Raw genomic sequence first — 24231 nt, forward strand, 5'->3', positions numbered from 1 at the left:
TCTGACTCTGTGCGACCCCACAGATGGCAGCCCACCAGGCTCCCCTGTCCCTGGGATTCTCCAGGCAAGAACACTGGAGTGGGGTGCCATTTCCTTCTCCAATGCATGAAAGTGAAAAGTGAAAGTGAAGTGGCTCAGTCGTATCCGACTGTTAGCGACCCCATGGACTGCAGCCCACCAAGCTCCTCCGCCCATGGGATTTTCCAGGCAAGAGTACAGGAGTGGGGTGCCATTGTCCTCTCCATCTATCATCTTTTTAAAAACATTTCAAGTTCTGTATTATGAAATATAAGTCATTTTTTATACTGACCTTATATTCAACAATCCAGATGACTTCATATACTAATTCCAATGGTTTATATCCCAAATTCTGTCATGTTCTCTAAACACATGGCATGCTGTCTGTGAATAATAATCACTTTTATCTAACATGAGACTGAATAGAAGCAGTGATAGTAAGCATGACTGGTTTTGTTCCCGATACGAGGGGGAAAGCTTTCAGTATTTCACCATTAAGTATAACTGGTTATGTATGTTCCTTTTTTGTAGATACCCTTTCTCAGGTTAAGGAGATTACCCTCTAGAGGTCTTTTATTTTTTTTTTTAACCCTGAGCAGTCAAATATTATCAAATCCTTTTTTCAATGTTTAAAGACAACTATGATTTTTCTCCTTTATTCTGTTACTTTAATCTTTAATATCAACCTGCTTTGCATTCCTAGGATTTTAGTCATAATTATTGTTAATATCTCTTACTTGATTCAGTCTGTTAATATTTTTATTTAAGATTGTGCATTTATGTTCATGAAAGAGATTTGTCTTTAACTTTTCTTTCTTATATTGTATGGTCTGGGTGTCAGGATTCTTCTGACCTCGTAAAGCCAGTTAGTTTTCTCTCTTTTACTATTAGCTGGAAGAATGTGTGTGAGACTTCATTGTATAGAGAAGTCACCTGGGCCAGAGTTTTCTTTAAGTAGGGTTTTAAATTATGAGTTCAATTTCTTCAATAGATACAGGACTAATGAGATTTTTATTTCTCTTTACATTAACTTTGTTAAGTAGTCTTTAAAAATGCTTGTTCATTTCACATATTTTTCAAATAACTGTCATAAGTTGCTTATAATATCTTATTAGCATTTTAATGTCTGTTGGATCTATAGTAATACTTCTCTTTCATTTCTAGTATTGGTTTTGTATTTCCTTTTCACTCTTTCACCAGTCTTGCTAAGAATTTATCAATTTTATTAGTGTTTTCAAAGAAGCAACTTGACCTTTTTAAGCCTCTTTATTACATGTTTCTTTTCTATATTATTAATGTCTGCTCTCATCTTTACTGTTTCTGTCATCTACTTTCTCTGAGTTCTTTTCTAGCTCCTTCAGATGGATACTTTGAGAATACTGACGTTACTCTTTCTTATTTTGGATGTATACATTTGAGACTATAAATTTATAAAATCTGATTGTATATATCAGGAAAGAATACAACAAATTTTGAAATATTGTTATTTTCATTATCATAGGGTTAAAACATTTCCATTATGAGTTTTTCCTTAAAACATAATCTTTTAGAAGTGTGCTGTTTAAGGCCTCCCAGGTAGCTCAGTGGTAAAGAAGCCACCTGCTGCCAATGCAAGAGACAAGCGTTTGATCCCTGGTCCTGGAGAATCCCACATGCCGTGGAGCAATGAAGCCTGTGTGCCACAACTGTGAAGCCTGTGATCTAGAGTACACACGCTGCAAGTACTGAAGCCCAAGCATCTTAGAGCCTGTGGTCTGCAATAAGCGAAGCCACTGCAATGAGAATCCTGTGCTCTGCAATTAGAGTAGCTCCCCTTCGCCGCAACCAGAGGAAAGCTCACGCAACAAAGACGACCCATCACCACCAAAATAAATAAATAAATAAAATTATTTTTTGAAAAGAAGTGTACTGTTTAACTCCCAAACATTTAGAAATTTTCCAGCAATCTTTTCATTACTGACTGCTACTTCTAATTCCATAATGACCAGATAATATATTCTTTATGATTTCAATCATCTGACATTTGTTCATTTGCTATATGGCTAATAGTAAGGACAGTTTTGGCAAACATTTCATTGGTATCTGACAAGAGGGTACACTAGTGGTTTGCAGGTGCAGCCTTCTATACGTCAATTGGGTCAAACTCCTTAATCACACTGTTTAAATCTTCTATATTCTTACTAAAATTTTGTCTGCTTGTTATATCAATTACTAAAAGAAGTATTAAAATGTTCCATCATGATTATAGATTTGGGTCTTTTTAAAAGAAACTGAGAAGTTGCTAGAGAAGTAGGAGAGCAACTAGGAAAGCTAGGTATCGATGACAACCCACTTGAGGTTGGTAATAATGAGTTTATGGAGATAGTGATATATCCTGTTTTTAATTCTCTCCATCTGTGTTCCACTAGCAACAGCAAGGAGAAAGCAGACAGACAGAAATTTATTCAGGAAAGTGTGCCAATAGCATGCGCACCATAACATCAGTTCCTATATGAGTTCATTCCCTCAGCGTATATAAACTGATGATTCTAAAGTATTCATTTGGTCTCATATGAGTTTAATCCTTGTGAGCCTTGACCCAAACACATGACATTCTTTCTGTTATCCTGCTAGTTAAACAGATTTGCACTTCCCAACTGCTGTCTTCAAATAAATAAGTGACCACTAAGGAACTATAAGCCAGACACAAAAAGACAAAAATCGTACAGTTTCACTTACATGAGGTACCAAGAACAGGCAAATTCACAGAGAAAGGAAGTAGAACAGAGGTTACGAGGGGCTGGGAGGAGGGGGAAATGGTATGTTATTATTTAAGGGAAACAGAGTTTCAATTTGGGATGATGAAAAATTATGGAAATGGACAGTGGTGACAGTCATACAACATTGCAAATGTACTTAATGTTGCTAAATTGTACGCTTAAAATGAGTAAAGTGGTTAAATTTTATTCCATGTATAGTTTACCACAATAAAATTTTTTTTTTTTTTAAATAAGAAACTTCTGCTTCAGGCTATGTCTAAAGGGTGACTAGGAAATGGAGTTGAAGGAACAGCAAAAGGGAAGAGCTGTAGTTGTTCAGTTGCTCAGTTGTGTTCAACTCTTTGCGACCCCATGGACTGCAGCACGCCAGGCTTCCTTGTCCATCACCAACTCCCGGAGTTTGCTCAGGTTCATGTTCATTGCATCGGTGATGCCGTCCAACCATCTCATCCTCTGACGCCCTCTTCTCCCTCTGCCCTCACTCTTCCCTAGCATCAGGGACTTTTCCAATGAGTTGTCTGTTCGCATCAGATGACCAAAATACTGGATCTTCAGCTTCAGCATCAATCCTTCCAGTGAATATTTAGTGTTCATCTCCCTTAAGATTGACTGATTTGATCTCCCTGCTGTCCAAGGGACTTTCAGGATTCTTCTCCAGCACCAGCGTTCAAAGGCATCAATTTTGGGGCATTCTGCCTTCGTTATAGTCCAGCTCTCACAACTGTACATAACCACTAGGAAGACCATAGCCCTGACTATATGGACTTTATCAGCAGAGTAATGTCTTTGCTTTTCAACACACTGCCTAGGTTTGCTATCGCTTTCCTGCCAAGAAGCAATTGTCCTCTGATTCCACAGCTTCAGTCACCATCTAAAGTGATTTTGGAGCCCAAGAAGAGGGAATCTGTCACTACTTCCGCCTTTCCCCCTTCTATTTGCCATGCGGTAATTAATCTGGATGCCATGATCCTAGTTTTTTTGACATTTAGTTGTAGAACTGTAGTAAATGAGCTCAAACATTTAAAACGAAAACCTTTATTTCACTGTTATAAGAGCTGAGAAAGTATAAGTCAGGCAAGGTCAGATCACAAAGAAAACTCGAAAGCCATGGACTTCATGTTGGAAGTATTTTGCAGGAAGATGGTGAGGTACCTTAATCAGCAGAGTAACAGTGAGAACTGTAGTTTCTAATTGTGGGGAACAAGAGCAAAAATGGAGGTAAAGAAATCAGTTTAAGCATGCTGCTGCTGCTGCTAAGTCGCTTCAGTCATGTCCGACTCTGTGCGACCCCATAGACAGCAGCCTACCAGGCTCCCCCGTCCCTGGGATTCTCCAGGCAAGAACATTGGAGTGGGTTGCCATTTCCTTCTCCAAAGCATAAACGAGGCCTAAACTAAAAAAGTTTTTAAAATAAGAAGGAAGAGACACAGGAAATATTCAAGAGATAAAATCAACAGGATGAATATAAACAGTATATCAGAGAGAGGAGTCAAAGATTGTTGTTGTTCAGTTGCTAAGTCGTGTCTGACTCTTTGTGACCCTATGGACTGCAGTATGCCAGCCTCCTCTGCCCTCCAATGTCTCAAGCTTGCTCAAATTCATGTCCACTGAATTGGTGATGCTATCTAACCATCTTATCCTTTGCCACCTTCTTCTCCTTTTGCCTTCAATCTTTCCTAGCACCAGAGTTTTTTCAGTGAGTCGGCTCTTCGCATCAGGTAGTCAAAGCGTTGGAGCTTCAGCATTAGTCCTTAGAAAGAAAATTCAGGGTTGATTTCCTCTAGGACTGACTGGTCTGATCCCCTTGCTGTCCAAGAGACCCTCAAGAGTCTTTTCCAAAACCACAGTTCAAAAGCATCAATTCTTCACTGTGCAGCCTTCTTTATGGTCTGACTCTTATATCTGTACAATGGCTACTGGAAAAACCATAGCTTTGACAATCCGACTTTGTTGGCAAAGTAATGCCTCTGCTTTTTAATATGCTGCAAAGGTTTGTTATAGGTTTTCTCCCAAAAGTAAGTGTGTCTTTTAATTTCATAACTGCAGTCACTGTCTGCAGTGATTTTGGAGCCCAGGAAAATAAACTTTGTCCCTGTTTCCATTCTTTCCCATCTATTTGCCATGAAGTGATGGGACCGGATACCATGATCTTAGTTTTCTTACTTGCATTTTAAGCTAGCTTTTTCACTCTCCTCTTTCTCTTTCATCAAGAGGCTCGTTCCTCTTTGCTTTCTGCCATAAGGATAGTGTCATCTGTGTATCTGAGGTTATTAACATTTCTCCTGGCAATCTTGATTCTAGCTTGTGCTTCATCCAGCCTGACATTTCGCTTGATCTACTCTGCACAGAAGTTAAATAAACAGGATAATAATATATAGCCTTGACGTACTGCTTTCCCAATTTTGAGCTGGTCTGTTGTTCCGTGTCCAGTTCTAACTGTTGCTTCTTGACCTGCATACAGGTTTCTCAGGAGGCAGTAAGGTGGTCTGATATTTCCATTTCTGTAAGAATTTCCACAGTATGCTATGAGCCACATAGTTAAAAGGCTTTAGCATAGTCAGTGAAGCAGAAGTAGATGTTTTTCTGGATTTCTCTTGCTTTTTCGATGATTGAACATATGTTGGCAATTTGATCTCTGGTTCCTCTGCCTTTTCTAAATCCAGTTTATACCTCTGGAAGTTCTCGGTTCATATACTGTTGAAGCCTAGCTCAAAGGATTTTGAGCATTACCTTGTAGCATGTGAATTGAGTGCAACTGTGCAAGCAGTTTCAACATTCTTTGGCATTGCCTTTCTTTGGGGTTGGAATGAAAACTGAAGTTTTCCAGTCCTGTGGCCACTGCTGAGTTTACCAAATTTGCTGGCATATTGAGTACAACACTTTAACAGCATAGTCTTTTAGGATTTTTAACAGCTTAGCTGGAATTCTATAACCTCGACTAGCTTTGTAGTAATGCTTCCTAAGGCCCACTTAACTTCACACTCCAGGATGTCTGCCTCTAGGTTTGTGACCACACCATCGTGGTTATCTGGGTCATTAAGACCTTTTTTGTACAGTTCTTCTGTGTATTCTTGCCACCTCTTCTTAATCTCTTCTGCTTCTGTCAGGTCCTTACCATTTCTGTCCTTTACTGTGCCCATCTTTGCATGAAATGTTCCTTTGGTATCTCTAATTTTCTTGAAGAGATCTCTAATCTATTTAATGTTTTTTAAGTTAGGTAAAAATTAACTTTAAAAACTGCCCTAAGAATAATGAGAAGAAATCTGCTAATAGCTATATGTTTGGGGGACATTAATTATTTAATTCAGAGAGACTGACAAGAAAAACAGATCTATTATTTACAATTCCTGGTTGCCTTATTTAGTGGTTTAATCAGATAACTGTTAGTTTTATAAATATCTTTTAAGTATGATGATTTCCAAATAATTAGTCAATACAAAATAAAGCGATCCTTAAAGCTTTCTACCTTCATTTCCAAATTTTGTCTTTCCAAATAGAATGTATGTGCTGTGCTATGCTTAGCTGCTCAGTCATGTCCAACTCTGTGACCCCATGGACTGTAGCCCACCAGGCTCCCCTGTCCATGGAATTTTCCAGGCAAGAACACTGGAGTGGGTTGCCACGCCTTCCTCTAGGGGATCTTCCCAACACAGGGATTGAACCCAGGTCTCCCACAATGCAGGCGGGTTCTTTACCACCTGAGCCACCAGGGACCAAGAATACTGGAGTAGGTAGGTAACCTATCCCTTCTCCAGCGGATCTTCCTGACCCAGGAATCAAACTGGGGTCTCCTGCTTTGCAGGTGGAATCTTTACCAGCTGAGCTACCAGGGAAGTCCAACAGAATGTATCTATACTTTATTTATCTATTTATTTTAGAATGTATATACACTTTAAAATCTTGATGTCTCTGGTGTTAAAGTTAAGGTTTTAATGTGACCTCAAAAGATAGGTTGAAATCTGTATCCCTCAGAATGTAGCGTTATGGGAATTAGGTAAAGATGCCTATCTGCTGTAGGGTAGGCTCTTAAACTGATTATAACTGGGATCCTTATAAGAAGCTTCCCTGGTGGCTCATAAGATAAAGAATCCACCTACAATGCAGGAAACCTGGGTTCAATCTCTGGGTAGGGAAGGTCCCCTGGAGAAGGGAATGGCTACCCACTCCAGTACTCTTCCCTGGAAAACCCCATGGACAGAGAAGCCTGGCAGGCTATAGTCCATGGGGTCACAAAGAATCAGACATGACTGAGTAACTAACACTTTCACTTTACATGAAGAGGGGAACATGGACAGAGACACAGGGGAAGGTGGCCATGTGAAGATGGAGGTAGAGACTGGAGTTATACCGCCACATGCCAAGGAATGCTTGGGGCTACCAAAACCTGAAAAAGCAAGAAAGGACTCTCCTGTGGAGGCTTTCAAGGGAACATGGCCCTGCTGGCACCTTGATTTCAGACTTCTAGCCTCTTGAACTGTGAAAGAATACATTTCTATCATTTTAAGCCATCTAGTTTGTGATAATTGTTATGGCAGCCCTAGGAAACTATTAGAGCTGCTTTGGTGGTTCAGTGATAAAGAACTCACCTGCTAATGAATGAAACTCAGGTTCAATCCCTGGGTTGAAAAGATCCTTTGGAGAAGGAAATGGCAACCCACTCCAGTATTCTTGCTTGAGAAATCCCAGGGACAGAGGAAGAAGCCTTGTGGGCTACAGTCCAGGGGGTCGCAAAAGACTCAGACATGACTTAAAAACCAAATCACAAGACACTTTTTATCTTATTTAGTACTCTCTTGGCTCCCATATTTCTTGGGTTACAGAAAATAATTATGTATTAGAATTTCCAAGGATCTTGTTGCAGCAGGTTCCTTACCACTAAGCCACCAGGGAACCCCCATAAATGCACATTAGGGGTAATATTACTCCTAGAGAGGCAAAAATTGACTCTAGGGAGTGGGAAAAAAAAAAAAAACCTAGTTATTAAAACACTTTGTGGCCCTCCAATGCTCAACTCTATCCAACAAATTTTTACTCATTAGCACTTAATTTCTCTCATTAGGGAGAAATTTAATTAACTTAAATTTTCCTTAGGGACAATGATAATCAGAAAGAAAGCTGAGAAACACAAATCTATACTTTATTCTGAAGCAGCTAAATCAGAGGAAAGAAAATGATGAAATAATCTCAGTGTTTGGAAATAAGAAGTAATAGATGTTCTAATTTTTCTAATGTTCTAATTTTCTTCAAGAAGAAAGACCAGGAAATGGTAGCCCAAGAATATCAGAAGAATGTGATGTCTCTTTTCCCCATGTATAAGTAAAAGCAAGATAAACAAATTTTATGTTTAAGACAGTTAATACTTCTGAAATAGATAAGAATGTCAGTAAGCATCAGTTAACTAAGGGATGACTGCTCAGCTTTATTCTAATCAGAAAACCATGTTATTTGGGGCAAAGGAATTGCCTTCAATCCCAATATCTTTCTCACGATTTTTCCCCTTTTCAGAAAGGAATATCTCTGTCCATATGTGAAATCCCCTTTTCTGTCCGAAATCTTGTATAATTTCCACTGACAAATTGCTTTCCTTTCTCCACTCTATTTGCACAGGGAAAAAGTAAAATAACCATGATGTCAAGAAAAGTCAAATGACTTGGGCTCGCTCCAAACTATCAAGAAATGAGTAGCACAACACAGGTCTCTCTGCTTTAGGACCAGGCACTTTCAACCATAATTTATTGGTAGTGTGGCCTATGTTTAGATTCTGTAATTGATTTCTTCCTATTAGAGTTCCCTAATCAACTGTGTTTGCCAAACTTAAATGAGAAAACAAAAAGAAAAGATAATCAGAGAAATGAGAAAATAAAAAATAGGCATATTAAAATTACATGAAAAGTTAAAAAGAAAGTAAAAGCCATAAAAAACAAGGACAGTTTATGGAAAATGTTAATAAATGAGAAAATATACAATTAAGCTGCTTTTTTATGGTAAAAGACAATTTTTTTTGTATTTAAACTAAAAGCTTCAAAACCAATTTTGAAACATTGATTAGAATATTATTAAAGAGTGTTCACAATGTGATAGAAAACATACTTGAATATTAAAGACAATGACATGTGTTTTCACTGCATAAAATGTTAAAATTATTTGTCTACTTTAATAGTGCATTCATTCAGTCAATTGCTATGGAAGACCAATTCCTTATATAAATCACTTCTTCAAATCCACAAAACTCATATTCAGTCATTTAGTTACATTTGGCAAGTTTTCGTCAGAAAATTCCACATCTCCAACATTAAAGGTTTCCCCTGGTGGCTCAGACAGTAAAGGGTCTGCCTACAATGAGGGAGACCTGGGTTCGATCCCTACGTTGGGAAGATCCCCTGGAGAAGGAAATGGCTCCAGTACTCTTGCCTGGAAAATCCCATGGACAGAGGAGCCTGGTAGGCTACAGTCCACAGGGTCACAAAGAGTCGGACATGACTGAGCAACTTCACTTTCCAACATTAAAACTTGAGGCTACTAATAGTAACCATATAAATACTCAATATTAGTGCTAAATATGGCTTGCTAAGAATACTTAGCCAGTCTATCACAATGATCCTTTGTTGCCAAGAGAAAACAAAGTTTTTCAATAATGTTTTAACAGAAATGATCCTTGAATCATTCTGAGAGAGGGGACATATGTACACCTATGACTGGTTCATGTTGATGTTTGACAGAAAACAAAATTCTGTAAAGCAATTGTCCTTCAATTAAAAAAATAAATTTTAAAAAAAATTAAAGAAAAAAAGGCAATGGGGAACTATAAATACCAATTATAAATAATGATAGGGAATTATAAATAATAGGGAAAATGCTTTTTTCTTGTTACATTTTTCTCTTTAAAAGTAGTTGCTGCTTTAGTAAAAGTTAAAAAAAAAGAGAAATGATTCTTGAATTCTAAAATTCCATAACAATATTAGATGTTATATGTGCTTTATTTTAACAAATTAATCAAAGAAAATGAACTCAAATATCTAAAGAAGCTATAAATTTTACTTACATATTCAGGTTTTAGTTTTTTATCTCCACCTCTCACAGCCACTTTCTCTAGTTTATCTATAATGGGCCCAATCATTTCCTCATCTTTAAGCTGAAGCTCTTCATGTATTATTTCTATATCTCGAACAGGATCTACACTTCCTTCAACATGTGTGATATCATCATCTTCAAAAGCACCTAAAATAAATTAAAGCAAAGCAATTCAATAAACAAATAACACAGAAGGTCATTATTAGAGTGATTCAAGATTCCTAGAAGGTTAACAATTTACTCAAATTATTCTGAATTCTTACAAGTAAGAGTATTTTTTTTTTCCGATTTCATACTACTTAGGGCACTATCAGTAAAATAATAATTCAAGAGCGTCAACATTTCAAAAACTGATTGAAATAAATAAAATTATGATTTTTACAGAAAGAAAATTATGCTCCAGAACTACCGGTATTTTCAGGTTTGGTACATTAAAAGATACTGTATTCCAGGCATGAGAGTCTGAAGTTCTAAACTGCACTATTAGGGTTTCCAAGGGAAACCGGATTTGGGGGGTGGGGGGGTTGTGTGTGAAATCATCTGGCAGACCTCTTCCCTGCTTCAATCTACTTTATCACTGTGGTTCTGACGGTGATTAGATAATGAACCACTCAGACACACAATTTACACAGCAGCTAATTTCATCGGCCTGATTTGAGGGTATGGTTTTTAGGGGGCTATCAAAGAAGCAGATGAAGGTGCATTTGTCATATATGAGTGACAACCATTCACACTATCTGAACAAAATGGTGCTGGCCCTTATTAGAAACACATGCTATTATCACATATTTAAAGTGCAGTTGAAGCCATAATTTCAAATTGCCAACTGGAAACATAAGGGTAAAACAACCAGATATTACTGAAGCATGTGTACTGACTTTATGCCCTTTTGAAGACATAATGTGGCAACATAATTCAGCTGGGATTTACTCAAATTATCAGATAACAGTATCACAAAAATGAACAAATACTAAGAAATATTATCAACAGAAAGCAATGGTATACCCACAGAACAATAAACACATTTATAACAAATTAATTTAATTAAAATTACCAATTAGATTATATTCCCCAAATGAGATGTTTTCAAACATAAAGGATCAGTTATTTTAGATAGAAGGTATCACAGGAATCATGAAAGACAGTTAGATTGAGTTTGATAAGAGAAAAACAGTGACTATAGCTCATTCTTACATACTAGAAGACCAAGACATTCTCACTGCAGGTTGCAAAGTTTTTAAATACAATTTCCCAGAATTAGAAATAATTAATCTCCTCATATCTTAATGTGGAATTATTTGGTAATAATAAATTTAAAGTAAATTATTACAATTAAGTATAAGTATTTAAATTAATACTTAAGTATTACTGGCAAACAATCAATGTTATACAATATCTGATTCATATGAACAAAATTAAGTCAAAAATGAGGAGGTACATTATATCCTACTAATAAACACACCAGACAATGGTTTAGGTAAATTTTCTGAATATCCAAAAAGTATGAAAAAAGTCTCCCTGGAAGCACAATATTAACTTCTTATCATCATGAGGCAACTTATACAAATAACACAATAAAACTGGAAAACTGAAAATAAAGGTTAGATCAGATCTGGCAGTCAGATCAACAAAGGAAACATGGTCAGTTCAGTTACAGAAATAAAAAACTTATGACACTTAGAATGAAATATTTTTTACAAAGGCATCTTGATGTAGGGGCTAATGAGTAATTATAGTGATATCCTCAACAACATTCCTAAAGTAAATGCATCAGCAGATTTTAAATGGCTATCTATTCATTTCAGCCCTCAGTTTTAACCAAGGAGACAACAGAAGTTGAACTGCATTGTTGTTCCCATGCTTGACAGTATCACTATTTTATTCATTTATATATGAGGTGGAAACATATTATGCAAATAACAAGTTTATTTTTGAAAATATTGCCAAAAAATTAAGATAAAAAATTAAGTGAAAGGAATATTAAATTTAACCTTCAAAACTGAATAGCCCTGGGATCAACTAGGTCTAAAAGAGCTGTAAAATACAAGCTTACAGAAAATTCGGTGGCCATTTGGACAACTTCCCATTCTTTTTTTTTTTTTACAACCAGATAGATTTATTTTATTTATTTTTCTTTTTAAAATTAATTTATTTTAATTGGAGGCTAGTTACTTTACAATATTGTAGTGGTTTTTGCCATACATTGACATGAATCAGCCATGGGTGTACATGTGAACCCCCCTGAACCCCCCTCCCACATCCCTCCCCATCCCATCCCTCTGGGTCATCCCAGCGCACCAACCCTGAGCACCCTGTCTCATGCATCAAACCTGGACTGGCGACTTATTTCACATATGGTAATATACATGTTTCAATGCTATTCTCTCAAATCATCCCACCCTCACCTTCTCCCACAGAGTCCAAAAGTCTGTTCTTTACATCTGTGTCTCTTTTGATGTCTTGCATATAGGGTCATCATTACCATCTTTCTAAATTCCATATATATGTGTTAGTATACTGTACTGGTGTTTTTCTTTCTGACTTACTTCACTCTGTATAATAGGCTCCAGTTTCATCCACCTCATTAGAACTGATTCAAATGCATTCTTTTTGATGGCTGAGTAATATTCCATTGTGTATATGTACCACAGCTAGACGAATGGACATCTAGGTTGCTTTCATGTTCTGGCTATTGTAAACAGTGCTGCAATGAACACTGGGGTACACATGTCTCTTTCAATTCTTGTTTCCTTGGTGTATATGCCCAGCAGTGGGACTGCTGGGCCATATAGCAGTTCTATTTCCAATTTTTAAAGGAATCTCCACACTGTTCTCCATAGTAGCTGTATTAGTTGGCATTCCCACCAACAGTGTAAGAGCGTTCCCTTTTCTCCACACCCTCTCCAGCATTTACTGTTTGTAGACTTTTTGATAGCAGCCATTCTGCCTGGCGTGAGATGGTTCCTCATTGTGGTTTTGATTTGCATTTCTCTGATCATGAGTGATGTTGAGCATCTTTTCATGTGTTTGCTCAGTTCAGTTCAGTCGCTCAGTCGTGTCCAACTCTTTGCAACCCCATGAATTGCAGCATGCCAGGCCTCCCTGTCCATCACCAACTCCCAGAGTTCACTCAAACTCATGTCCTTCAAGTTGGTGATGCCATCCAGCCATCTCATCCTCTGTCGTCCCCTTCTCCTCCTGCCCCCAATCCCTCCCAGCATCAAAGTCTTTTCCAATGAGTCAATTCTTCGCATGAGGCAGCCAAAGTATTGGAGTTTCAGCTTTAGCTTCAGTCCTTCCAAAGAACACCCAGGACTGATCTCCTTTAGAATGGACTAGATGGATCTCCTTGCAGTCCAAGGGACTCCCAAGAGTCTTCTCCAACACCACAGTTCAAAAGCATCAATTCTTCAGAGCTCAGTTTTCTTCACAGTCCAACTCTCACATCCATACATGACCACTGGAAAAACCATAACTTTGACTAGATGGACCTTTGCTGGCAAAGTAATATCTCTGCTGCTTAATATGCTATCTAGGTTGGTCATAACTTTCCTTCCAAGGAGTAAGCATCTTTTAATTTCATGGCTGCAATCACCATCTGCAGTGATTTTGGAGTCCCCCCGCCCCCCAAAAAAATCTGACATTGTTTCCACTGTTTCCCCATCTATTTCCCATGAAGTGATGGGACCAGATGCCATGATCTTCGTGTTCTGAATGTTGAGCTTTAAGTCAACTTTTTCACTCTCCTCTTTCACTTTCATCAAGAGGCTTTTTAGTTCCTCTTCACTTTCTGCCATAAGGGTGGTGTCATCTGCATATCTGACCATCTGTGACTTTGCAACACATCTATAGATGTGTTTGTTAGCCATCTATATGTCTTCTTTGCAGAAATGTCTGTTTAGTTCTTTGGCCCATTTTTTGATTGGGTTGTTTATATTTCTGGAATTGAACTGCAGGAGCTGCTTGTATATTTTTGAGATTAATTCTTTGTCAGTTGTTTCGTTTGCTATTATTTTCTCCCATTCTGAAGGCTGTCTTTTCACCTTGCTTATAGTTTCCTTCATTGTGCAAAAGCTTTTAATTAGGTTCCATTTGTTTGTTTTTGCTTTTATTTCCCCTACTCTCGGAGGTGGGTCATAGAGGATCCTGCTGTGGTTTATGTCAGAAAATGTTTTGCCTATGTTTTCCTCTGGGAGTTTTATAGTTCCTGGTCTTATGTTTAGATCTTCAATCCATTTTATTTTTGTGTACGGTGTTAGAAAGTGTTCTAGTTTCATTCTTTTACAAGTGGTTGACCAGTTTTCCCAGCACCACTTGTTAAAGAGATTGTCTTTTCTCCATTGTATATTCTTGCCTCCTTTGTCAAAGATAAGGTGTCCATAGGTGCATGGATTTATCTCTGGGCTTTCTATTTTGTTCCATTGATCTATATTTCTGTCTTTGTGCCAGTACCATACTGTCTTGCTGACTGCAGCTTTGTAGTATAAAGTCAGGCAGGTTGATTCCTCCAGTTCCATTCTTCTTTCTCAAGATTGCTTTGGCTATTCAAGGTTTTTCGTATTTCATTACAAATTATGAAATGATTTGTTCTAGTTCTGTGAAAAATACCATTGGTAGCTTGACAGGGATTGCACTGAATCTATAGATTGCTTTGGGTAGTATACTTATTTTCACTATATTGATTCTTCTGATCCATGAACATGGTATATTTCTCCATCTATTTGTGTCATCTTTAATTTCTTTCATCAGTGTTTTATAGTTTTCTATATATAGGTCTTTTGTTTCTTTAGGTAGATTTATTTCTAAGTATTTTATTCTTTTTGTTGCAATGGTAAATGGAACTGTTTCCTTAATTTCTCTTTCTGTTTTCTCTTTGTTAGTGTATAGGAATATAAGGGATTTCTATGTTAATTTTATATCCTGAAACTTTTCTATATTCATTGATTAGCTCTAGTAATTTTCTGGTGGAGTCTTTAGGGTTTCCTATGTAGAGGATCACGTCATCTGCAGACAGTGAGAATTTTACTTCTTTTCCAATCTGGACTCTATTTCTTTTTCTTCTCTGATTGCCGTGGCTAAAAATTCCAAAACCATGGTGGTGAGAATGGGCACCCTTGTCTTGTTTCTGATTTAAGGGGAAATGCTTTCAATTTTTCACCACTGAGGATAATGTTTGCTGTGGGTTTATCATATTTGGATTTTATTATGTTGAGGTATGTTCCTTCTGTGCCTGCTTTCTGGAGGGTTTTTTACATAAATGGATGTTGAATTTTGTCAAAGGCTTTCTCTGCATCTATTGAGATAGTCATATGGTTTTTATCTTTCAATTTGTTAATGTGGTGTATCGCACTGGTTGATTTGTGAATATTGAATCCTTGCATCCCTGGGATAAAGCCCACTTGGTCATGATGTATGATCTTTTCAATATGTTGTTGGATTCTGTTTGCTAGAATTTTGTTAAGGATTTTTGCGTCTATGTTCATCAGTGACACTGGCCTCTAGTTTTCTTTTGTGGCATCTTTGTCTGGTTTTGGCATTAGGGTGATGGTGGCCTCATAGAATGAGTTTGAAAGTCCTCTGCAATTTTCTGGAAGAGTTTGAGTATGATAGGTGTTAGCTCTTCTCTAAATTTTTGGTAGAATTCAACAGTGAAGCCGTCTGGTCCTGGGCTTTTGTTTGCTGGAAGATTTCTGATTACAGTTTCGTTTTCTGTGCTTGTGATGGGTCTGTTAAGATTTTCTATTTCTTCCTGGTTCAGTTTTGGAAAGTTATACTTTTCTAAGAATTTGTCCATTTCTCCCAAGTTGTCCATTTTATTGGCATATAGTTGCTGATAGTAGTCTCTTATGATCTTTGTATTTCTGTGTTGTCTGTTCTGATTTCTCCATTTTCATCTCTAATTCTGTTGCTTTGATTCTTTCCCCTTTTTTTCTTGATGAGTCTGGCTAATATTTGTCTATTTTATTTATCTTCTCAAAGAACCAGCTTTTAGCTTTGTTGATTTTTGCTATGGTCTCCTTTTTGTTGTCATTGTTTGTTTGTTTTCACTTATTTCTGCCCTAATTTTTATTATTTCTTTCCTTCTACTAACCCTAGGGTTCTTCATTTCTTCTTTTTCTAGTTGCTTTAGGTGTAGAGTTAGGTTATTTATTTGATTTTTCTCTTGTTTCTTGAGGTAAGCTTGTATTGCTATGAACCTTCCCCTTAGCACTGCTGATGCTTACTCCTTGGATGGAAAGTTATGACCAACCTAGATAGCATATTCAAAAGCAGAGACATTCCTTTGCCAACAAAGGTCTGTCTAGGCAAGGCTATGGTTTTTCCAGTAGTCATGTATGGATGTGAGAGTTGGACTCTAAAGAAAGCTGAGTGCCGAAGAATTGATGCTTTTGAAGTGTGGTGTTGGAGAAGACTCTTGAGAGTCCCTTGGACTGCAAGGAAATCCAATCAGTCCATCCTAAAGGAGATAAGTTCTGGGTGTTCATTGGTAGGACTGATGTTGAAGCTGAAAACTCCAATACTCTGGCCACCTGATGAGAAGAGCTGACTCATTGGAAAAGACCCTGATGCTGGGAAAGATTGAGGGCAGGAGGAGAAGGGGATGACAGAAGATGAAATGGTTGGATGGCATCACTGACTCGATGGACATGGGTTTGGGTGAACTCTGGGAGTTGGTGATGGACAGGGAGGCCTGGCGTGCTGCGATTCATGGGGTCGCAAAGAGTTGGACACGACTGAGCGACTGAACTGATAGGCTTTAGGTTGCAACTTCTCATTCTTAAAACCAAAAAATTAGAGATTACTTTCCAAAGACATGCTCCTGGGTCAACAGACATCACCATATACTCACATTATAGTAATCTTTCATACCTTTATTTAGTACAAGATCTACTGGTTAAGAACAAGGGCTTTAATGGGCCTGTGGTCATAAAATCCTAGACAAATCACTGAATCTCTAAGGATCTCAGTATCATATCTTTAAAATGAAGATATCTCTACCTTTCAGAGGATGGGTATGATTAAACTAGATAATATATGTAAAGTACTTAGCAGAGAATCCAGTACATAGAACTCTTTCAGTAACTGGGGCATACACTATTTTTTTAGGATACAGGAATTAGTACTTCAGAAGAAATTTCATAGTAATGTATTCAAACATTAATTATGAGAAATATCATTTCATGTCCTCAATTCACCTGAAAACAGGGCAAAATAAACTTCGTAGTTTTCAGGTTTCCACTCCCACTCCCACTAATTCTTACTTTGACCAGAATGTTTTTTACCCTAGTCCATGGTGAAAGTTACTTCAACTTCACATTAATTAAAACGATTATTATCAAAAATGTTACAATGACTATCACAATTCTCTTTTGGGGAAATACTTTACCAGTAAAGAAGCCATTATAAAGATTATATTATATCATATTGAATTGCTTGATGAGAAAGTTATTTCGCTTTTAATTCTCTTTTAGTCCTTCTGATTATGCCAAGGAGAAAATGTCAGTTTGATGTTGCTGACCTTTAATGTTTAACATTTGTAAATTTAACTTTTTATCAACAGAACACACCTCACCTCAAATTTAACTTTTTATCAACAGAGCACACCTCACCTCAAATTTAACTTTTTATCAACAGAGCACACCTCACCTCAGAACTTCTAAAGGCTAGAAAATTCAATAAGTATGTAGTTTTCACTGTATTTATTCTTATTATCTTCAATTTTGGCAAGTAATACCAATTTTCCACTTAAATTACAAAGTTTCCTATTTAAAACTGTTTAAATAGGAAACTGTGACAAAACTTCCTATTTAAATAAATTAAAAATGTGAGATCACTTTTTTTTTGTAAAATCAAGAAATGTCTGAAAATATTACCTATGGTCATTTTAGTGGTGGGATGTCATCTGATTTTTAAAAACTATTTTAGTACTGCTGCCGCCGCTGCATCACTTCAGTCATATCCAACTCTGTGCGACCCCATAGATGGCAGCCCACCAGGCTCCCCTGGCCCTGGGATTCTCCAGGCAAGAACACTGGAGTGGGTTGCCATTTCCTTCTCCAGTGCATGAAAGTGAAAAGTGAAAGTGAAGTCATTCGGTCGTGTCCGACTTTGCGACCCCATGTACTACAGCCTACCAGGCTCCTCCATCCATGGGATTTTCCAGGCAAGAGTACTGGAATGGGGTGCCATTGCATTTTAGTACTATTCTATATAAAATAGGACAATGTGATAGAGCATGTGTGTGTGGAGGGGAGGGGGCAGCACAGCTGGGCAATACTTGAACTAGGATAGGCAAAGACTCCTCTCCGAAGAGATGATACTGGAGCTGAAACCGAACTGGCCAGAATGAGGGAGTAATGTGAAGACCTACAGGACGAGAGTTCTAAGAAGTAGGAAGAAGGTCGGTATGGGTGAACCACAGCAGATGATGGTAAATCAAATTGACAGTGGAGAAGCAGAGCAGTTCACAAACATTTGTAACCATGGCTGTTTGGATTTTATTCTAGCTATAATGGGAAGCCATTGATTAGAGCTTTAAATAAAGGGAAAGTAGCATGATGATATATGATTTATGAGCTAAATAAGCTACTGTGGTTACTCCAAGAGGAACAGATTCTAAGGGAGAGGAGAAGAGTGACAGCAGAAAGATTAAGGTAGTGGGTAATTGCAGTGGTGCAGATAAATGGTAATGCGAGATGAAACGGTTGCTGTAGAGATGGGAAAGTTTGTACTGGTCATGGACTACATGTAGGATGGAAGGTCATGACAGGAGATATAAAATTGGAAATTATCAGATGTGTTTAAAGTTATGGGTCTGGACAACATCATATAGAGAGACCACTCAAAAACTCAGGTGTCTGATAGGAAAGGATCTGGCAAAAGAGAGTACAAAGTGGTGACAAAGTCAGAGAAAAAGTAGGAGGGTGCTCTTATAGGAGTAAGGGAAAGAAAATGTTTCAAGAAGAAAGGAGCATTCAACTGCGTCAGATGCTGTTTAGTGGTAAAGAAAGCAAGCAGAGAAGGCTGATCATTGCTTCTGACAAAGAGTGGTTCTTGGAGAAACACTTTGATAGTTATATCCCTTTCCACGAGAGTCTATTACTTCCATATATCAGAGATGAGAATAACATGACTAAAGGATGTAAACATGGACCTATCCTCTTACTTCTTGCAACTGAGGAGTACTAAAATAAGCTAAGTCTGAGCATCGGTCAGTTCATTCAGTTTTGAAAATACTCCTCTCTATATATACTCTAAGTGGATTATGTACACAAAGTAAAATACCATAAGATTTCTCAGTCTTTGAAAGAGATCCTACCAGTCAGCAAGGTGGCCCACTTTGACATTACAGCCACTTTCAAAATTTCACATTCTAAGGATGCTGGCACAAACAAACACTGAAACAAAATTGGACTAACTGCATGCTGGTCACCCAGCTGGTACAGAAATACTAATTTCTTCTGTATTACTTTATAATGAACATGCATTGTTCATACAAAATGAGTCATTTTTAAAAGTCATTCTTTTTTAAAACAAGCTTAACTTGCAGAAAAACTTTAAACAAATTGTACTTAAAATTTTGGTTTTGCAGTGACTAGCCACAGGGAGAAAATCATTATTACCATGGAAATTATTTTATATCTGTACATTTCTTTATATACACATAAAATGGGTGACTGAAAATAATACCAACCATAGTATAGTCTCATTATTAAATGATGTGTTATAAGAGAAATTTAACCATAAGCTAGGCTCAGATTGGATTCCATTATAAAAAGTTTTCACCCAGCAATCCTGCAATGTTTCCTTTCCCAACAAATGACCTTTTTCAAACCATCTTGACTTCTCTCGCATTTCCAATGCTTTCCTCTTCTCTCCTGCTACCTAGGAAATGATCTAATCTTTCTCACTTCACAGAGAAAATGTAAGTCATCTTGGGGGTTTTCCGCAATTTTTCTTTCTTTCTAGAAGCAAAACGGAAAGCATTACCTTCTACTACCTCTGCTCTGGATCTTATCCTCTTCCAAGGAAGTTTGTCCACAGACTGTTCTTTGTACTTCCTGAGACCTCAACCTATCATGCCTCTCTCTCTCCCATATTTGAAACATCTCCATTTTCACTAATACTTCCCCATCAATATTTAAGTGGCCTTAAGAGTCTATCAGGTTGGTGCAAAAGTAACTGCAGTTTTGCACTGAGGAACTTTGTAGTTTGATATGGAACACATTCTTAAATAGATGTGGTTATGTTATACATCATTTTAATGTGCATCTCTTGCTTTGTTTTTTGCTAATGACATTACTTGCAGTTTATTTTATACTTATTTTAAACTACAGAAATGGTGTTAGACAAAAAGCAAATTGGAGCTTTTTTTTTTTAAATGAGTCATAAAGCAGTTGAGAAAACTTGTAACATCAACAATGTACCTAGCCCAGAAACTGCTAACAAACGTACAATGCAGTGGTGGTTCAAGAAGTTTTGCAAAGGAGATGAGAGGCTTGAAGAAGAGGAGCACAGTGGCTGGCCATTGGAAGTTGACAACAACCAACTGAGAGCAATCATCGAAGCTGATACTCTTACAACTACACGAGAAGGTGCTGAAGAACTCAATGTCAACCGTTCTACAGTCATTCAGCATATGAAGCAAATTAGAAAGGTGAAACGGAGAAGGCAATGGCACCCCACTCCAGTACTCTTGCCTGGAAAATCCCATGGGCAGAGGAGCCTGGTAGGCTGCAGTCCATGGGGTCGCTAAGAGTCGGACACGACTGAGCGATTTCATTTTCACTTTTCACTTTCATGCACTGGAGAAGGAAATGGCACCCCACTCCAGTGTTCTTGCCTGGAGAATCCCAGGGACAGGGGAGCCTGGTGGGCTGCTGTCCATGGGGTCACAGAGAGTCGGACAGGACTGAAGTGACTTAGCAGTAGCAGCAGAAAGGTGAAAAAGCTCCATAAGTGGGTGCCTCATGAGCTAACCCAAAATCAAGATAGTCATCATTTTGAAGTGCCATCTTCTCTTATTCCACGCTCAATGGCGAACCATTTCTCGATTAGATCGTGACATGTGACAAAAAATGGATTTTATACAACTGGTGACAACCAGCTCAGTGCTTGGACTGAGAAGAAGCTCCAAAGCCAAACTTGTACCGGAAAAGGTCATGGTCACTGTTCAGTGCTCCGCTGACAGTCTGATAAACTACAGCTCTCTGAATCTTGGCAAAACCATTACATCTGAGGATTATGCTCAGCAATCAATGAGATGCACTGAAAACTGCAACACCTGTAGCCAGTAATGGTCAACAAAATGGGCCCAATTCTTCTCCATGACAGTGCCTGGCCACACGTTGCACAACCAATGATTCAAATGTTGAACTAATTGGGCTACACCTGACCTCTTGCCAACGGACTACCACTTCTGTAAGCATCCTGACAACTGTTTACAGGGAAAATGCTTCCATAACCAGCAGGAGGCAGAAAATGCTTTCCAAGGATTAGTCGTATCCTGAATCAAGACATTTTTTTTAATTTTTACTTTATATTGGAATACAGTTGATTTATAATTGACTAGATTTTTAAAAAACCCTTATACAACTTAACAAAAAAAAAAAAACCCAATTTAAAAAAGAGGAGAGGCTCTGAATAGACATTTTTCCAAAGACGACAAACAAATGGCCAATAAATACAGGAAAAGGTGCTCAACATCACTAATCATCAGGGAAATACAAATCAAAGTTACAATAAAAGATCACCTCACACCTGTAAGAATGGCTATTACCAAAAAAGAAAAAAAAAAAAAAAAGAAATAACAAATGCTGGCAAGAATGTGGAGAAAAGGGAGCCCTTATGTACTGCTGGTTTGTGTGTGTGTTAGTTGCTCAGTAGTGTCTGACTCTTTGCAACCCCACAGACTGTAGCCCACCAGGCTCCTTTGTCCATGGAATTCTTCAGGTAAGAATACTGGACTGGGTACCCATTCCCTTCTCCAGGGGATCCTGCCAACCCAGGGATCAAACCCGGGTCTCCCACACTGCAGGCAGATTCTATACCATCTGAGAGCCACCTGGGAAGCCCTGCACTGCTGGAGGGAATGTCAACTAGTGCAGATATTATGAAAAACAGTATGGAGATTGCTCAAAAAATTAAAACTAGAAACTACCATATAACCCAACAGTTCCACTTCTTGGTATTTACCCAAAGGAACCAAAATTACTACTTTGAAAATACATCTGCACTCCAGTGTTCAATGCAGCATTTTTTACAATTGCCAAGACATGGAAACAAAAGACCATCAAGATATTTTTTTTTAATGTGGCATGTATACAATTGACTATTATTCAATAATAAAAAGACAGAAATCCTGCCATCTGTGACAACATGGATGCATCTTGAGGGCATTATACTAAGTGAAGTCAGACAAAGAAAGATATATACCAATACTGTATGATCTCACTTATATGTGGACTACGGGGAAAAAAAAAATCAAGAACAAAAAGATGAAACCAAAGCCACAGATACAGAGAAGAAACTAATGGATGCCAGAAGCAGTGGCTGAAATGTGTGAAGGAGGCCAAAAGCCACAACTTTCCAATTATAAAGTAAATAACTCATGGGGATGTAATATAGAGAATGGTGATTATAGTTCATATTACCTGATTTGAAAGTTACTAAGAGAGATTTTTTTTTAACCAGTCATCTTTTTGAGGGTGTTAATTCTCCATTTGTAGAAGGCAATGGCACCCCACTCCAGTACTCTTGCCTGGAAAATCCCATGGATGGAGGAGCCTGGTAGGCTGCAGTCTATTGGATCACGAAGAGTCAGACATGGCTGAGTGACTTCACTTTCACTTTTCACTTTCATGCACTGGAGAAGGAAATGGCAACCCACTCCAGTGTTCTTGCCTGGAGAATCCCAGGGACGGGGGAGCCTGGTGGGCTGCCGTCTATGGGGTCGCACAGAGTTGAACACAACTGAAGTGACTTAGCCAATTCTCCATTAGGCTCTGAAAGGATTCAGGGGTCCCTGGCAAAGGTCTGGCCAGGAATGTAGAATCTCCCCTCTTCAGTGGTACTCACTTGGCTGCTCTTAAGTTCCTTGTAAGAACGGAAACAGTTGAAAAGCATGTAAGCTGCCAGCACCATAGAAAGCCCAGCGACCGTCCCTTTCTTCGTGTTTAACTTGTTGTAATACTGGCAATACGCTCTTTGAAATGTTCCAGCAATGCCTTTAGGGATGAAATCTCGCATTAGTATTCAGCTTGGCAGCTCCCTTAATTTGACATCCAGGAGTTTCCTTTCCTTCAGTGGTACAACTGACGCCATCTTGGAATCCTGGCAGTATGCTCCAGTAAGAACTCTTTCGTGTTGAGCAAAGTTTGAGGCACAACAAAAAGCCTTCCCACATTTTTCATAGGGTTTCCTCACCACCATGAATGATCTGATGCAGAAAAAGAGATGAATGTTTCCCAGAAATAAATGTTTTTCTATTGCTGATTATTTTATAACTTGAATCCAAATCTATATTCCAGCTTCTTGCTTCTTCCCTCACAACCATCCAGGGGTCTCTTCCTTCCTCCAATAACACAATTATGTCTGGCTTAGAAATGGAATGGCCCAGTGAGATCAAGTTACTATAGTTCTCCATCATCACATCGCATGAATCACGGATTTTTTATACTACAAGAATAAACAAACTTACTTCTCATTGGCAAATATGTGTTGATTGTAATGGTTCCTATTTGGATTAACAAAAATGTGTTTGTTAACCTAGTTAACAAAAAAATTTGTTTGTTAGCCTAGTTATAATGATTTAAAACTCACGGTCCAAAACTGCAATTATTTTTTTGCCAACCTAATATATTAAATCAGTCAAGTCAGTCACCCTCAGACATTAATTCCCTTCCCACCTATTGCATTCTTTCCTCCTGTTCAGACCCAAACTTCTTGGCTCCGAGCTGTACCTGTCCTCTGCACTTCTTTACTTCCTATACAAAACATAGCAGTTGGGAATGTGCCTCCACCATGCTATGAGAAATCAGTCTCAAAAAGGGACACCGATGATTTGTCTTCATGATGCTCAATCCAACAGCCATTCTTCAGGAATCTTATAGCACCTCTCACTAGCATCTAACTTCAGAACACTGACAAAGTTTCTTTCGTTGCTTCTTTTCAACTGTATTCTCCTGATTTTCTTCTGTTCTCTCCAGCCATTTCTTCTCGGGCTATACCTTTGCTTGCTCTAACCACACTGTAAATATTGGTGTCTCTCTTAGCTCTCTTCTCTTAACCCTCTATTATACACTCAGTAAGAGAATTTCCAGTCCCAAACTCCCTTGTTTAACTCCAGTATACTTTAAGGTAATAGCCAATAAAATAAACAAAA

The 24231-nt window shown here is 38.0% G+C and overlaps 1 protein-coding gene across 1 annotated transcript in view; it reads right to left on the bottom strand.

Annotated features, from left to right (window-relative positions):
- Nucleotides 1–24231, bottom strand: part of OLA1 (Obg like ATPase 1) — a 170053-nt gene that overhangs the window by 59773 nt on the left and 86049 nt on the right. Inside the window, exon 5 of the mRNA XM_040229373.1 lies at nt 9820–9995. Within this exon, the coding sequence (XP_040085307.1) occupies nt 9820–9995 (176 nt within the window). The remainder of the gene's footprint in view (nt 1–9819; nt 9996–24231) is intronic.

This window comes from Oryx dammah, unplaced genomic scaffold (assembly GCF_014754425.2).
Source record: "Oryx dammah isolate SB20612 unplaced genomic scaffold, SCBI_Odam_1.1 HiC_scaffold_27, whole genome shotgun sequence".
NCBI classification, from domain to species: Eukaryota; Metazoa; Chordata; class Mammalia; order Artiodactyla; family Bovidae; genus Oryx; species Oryx dammah.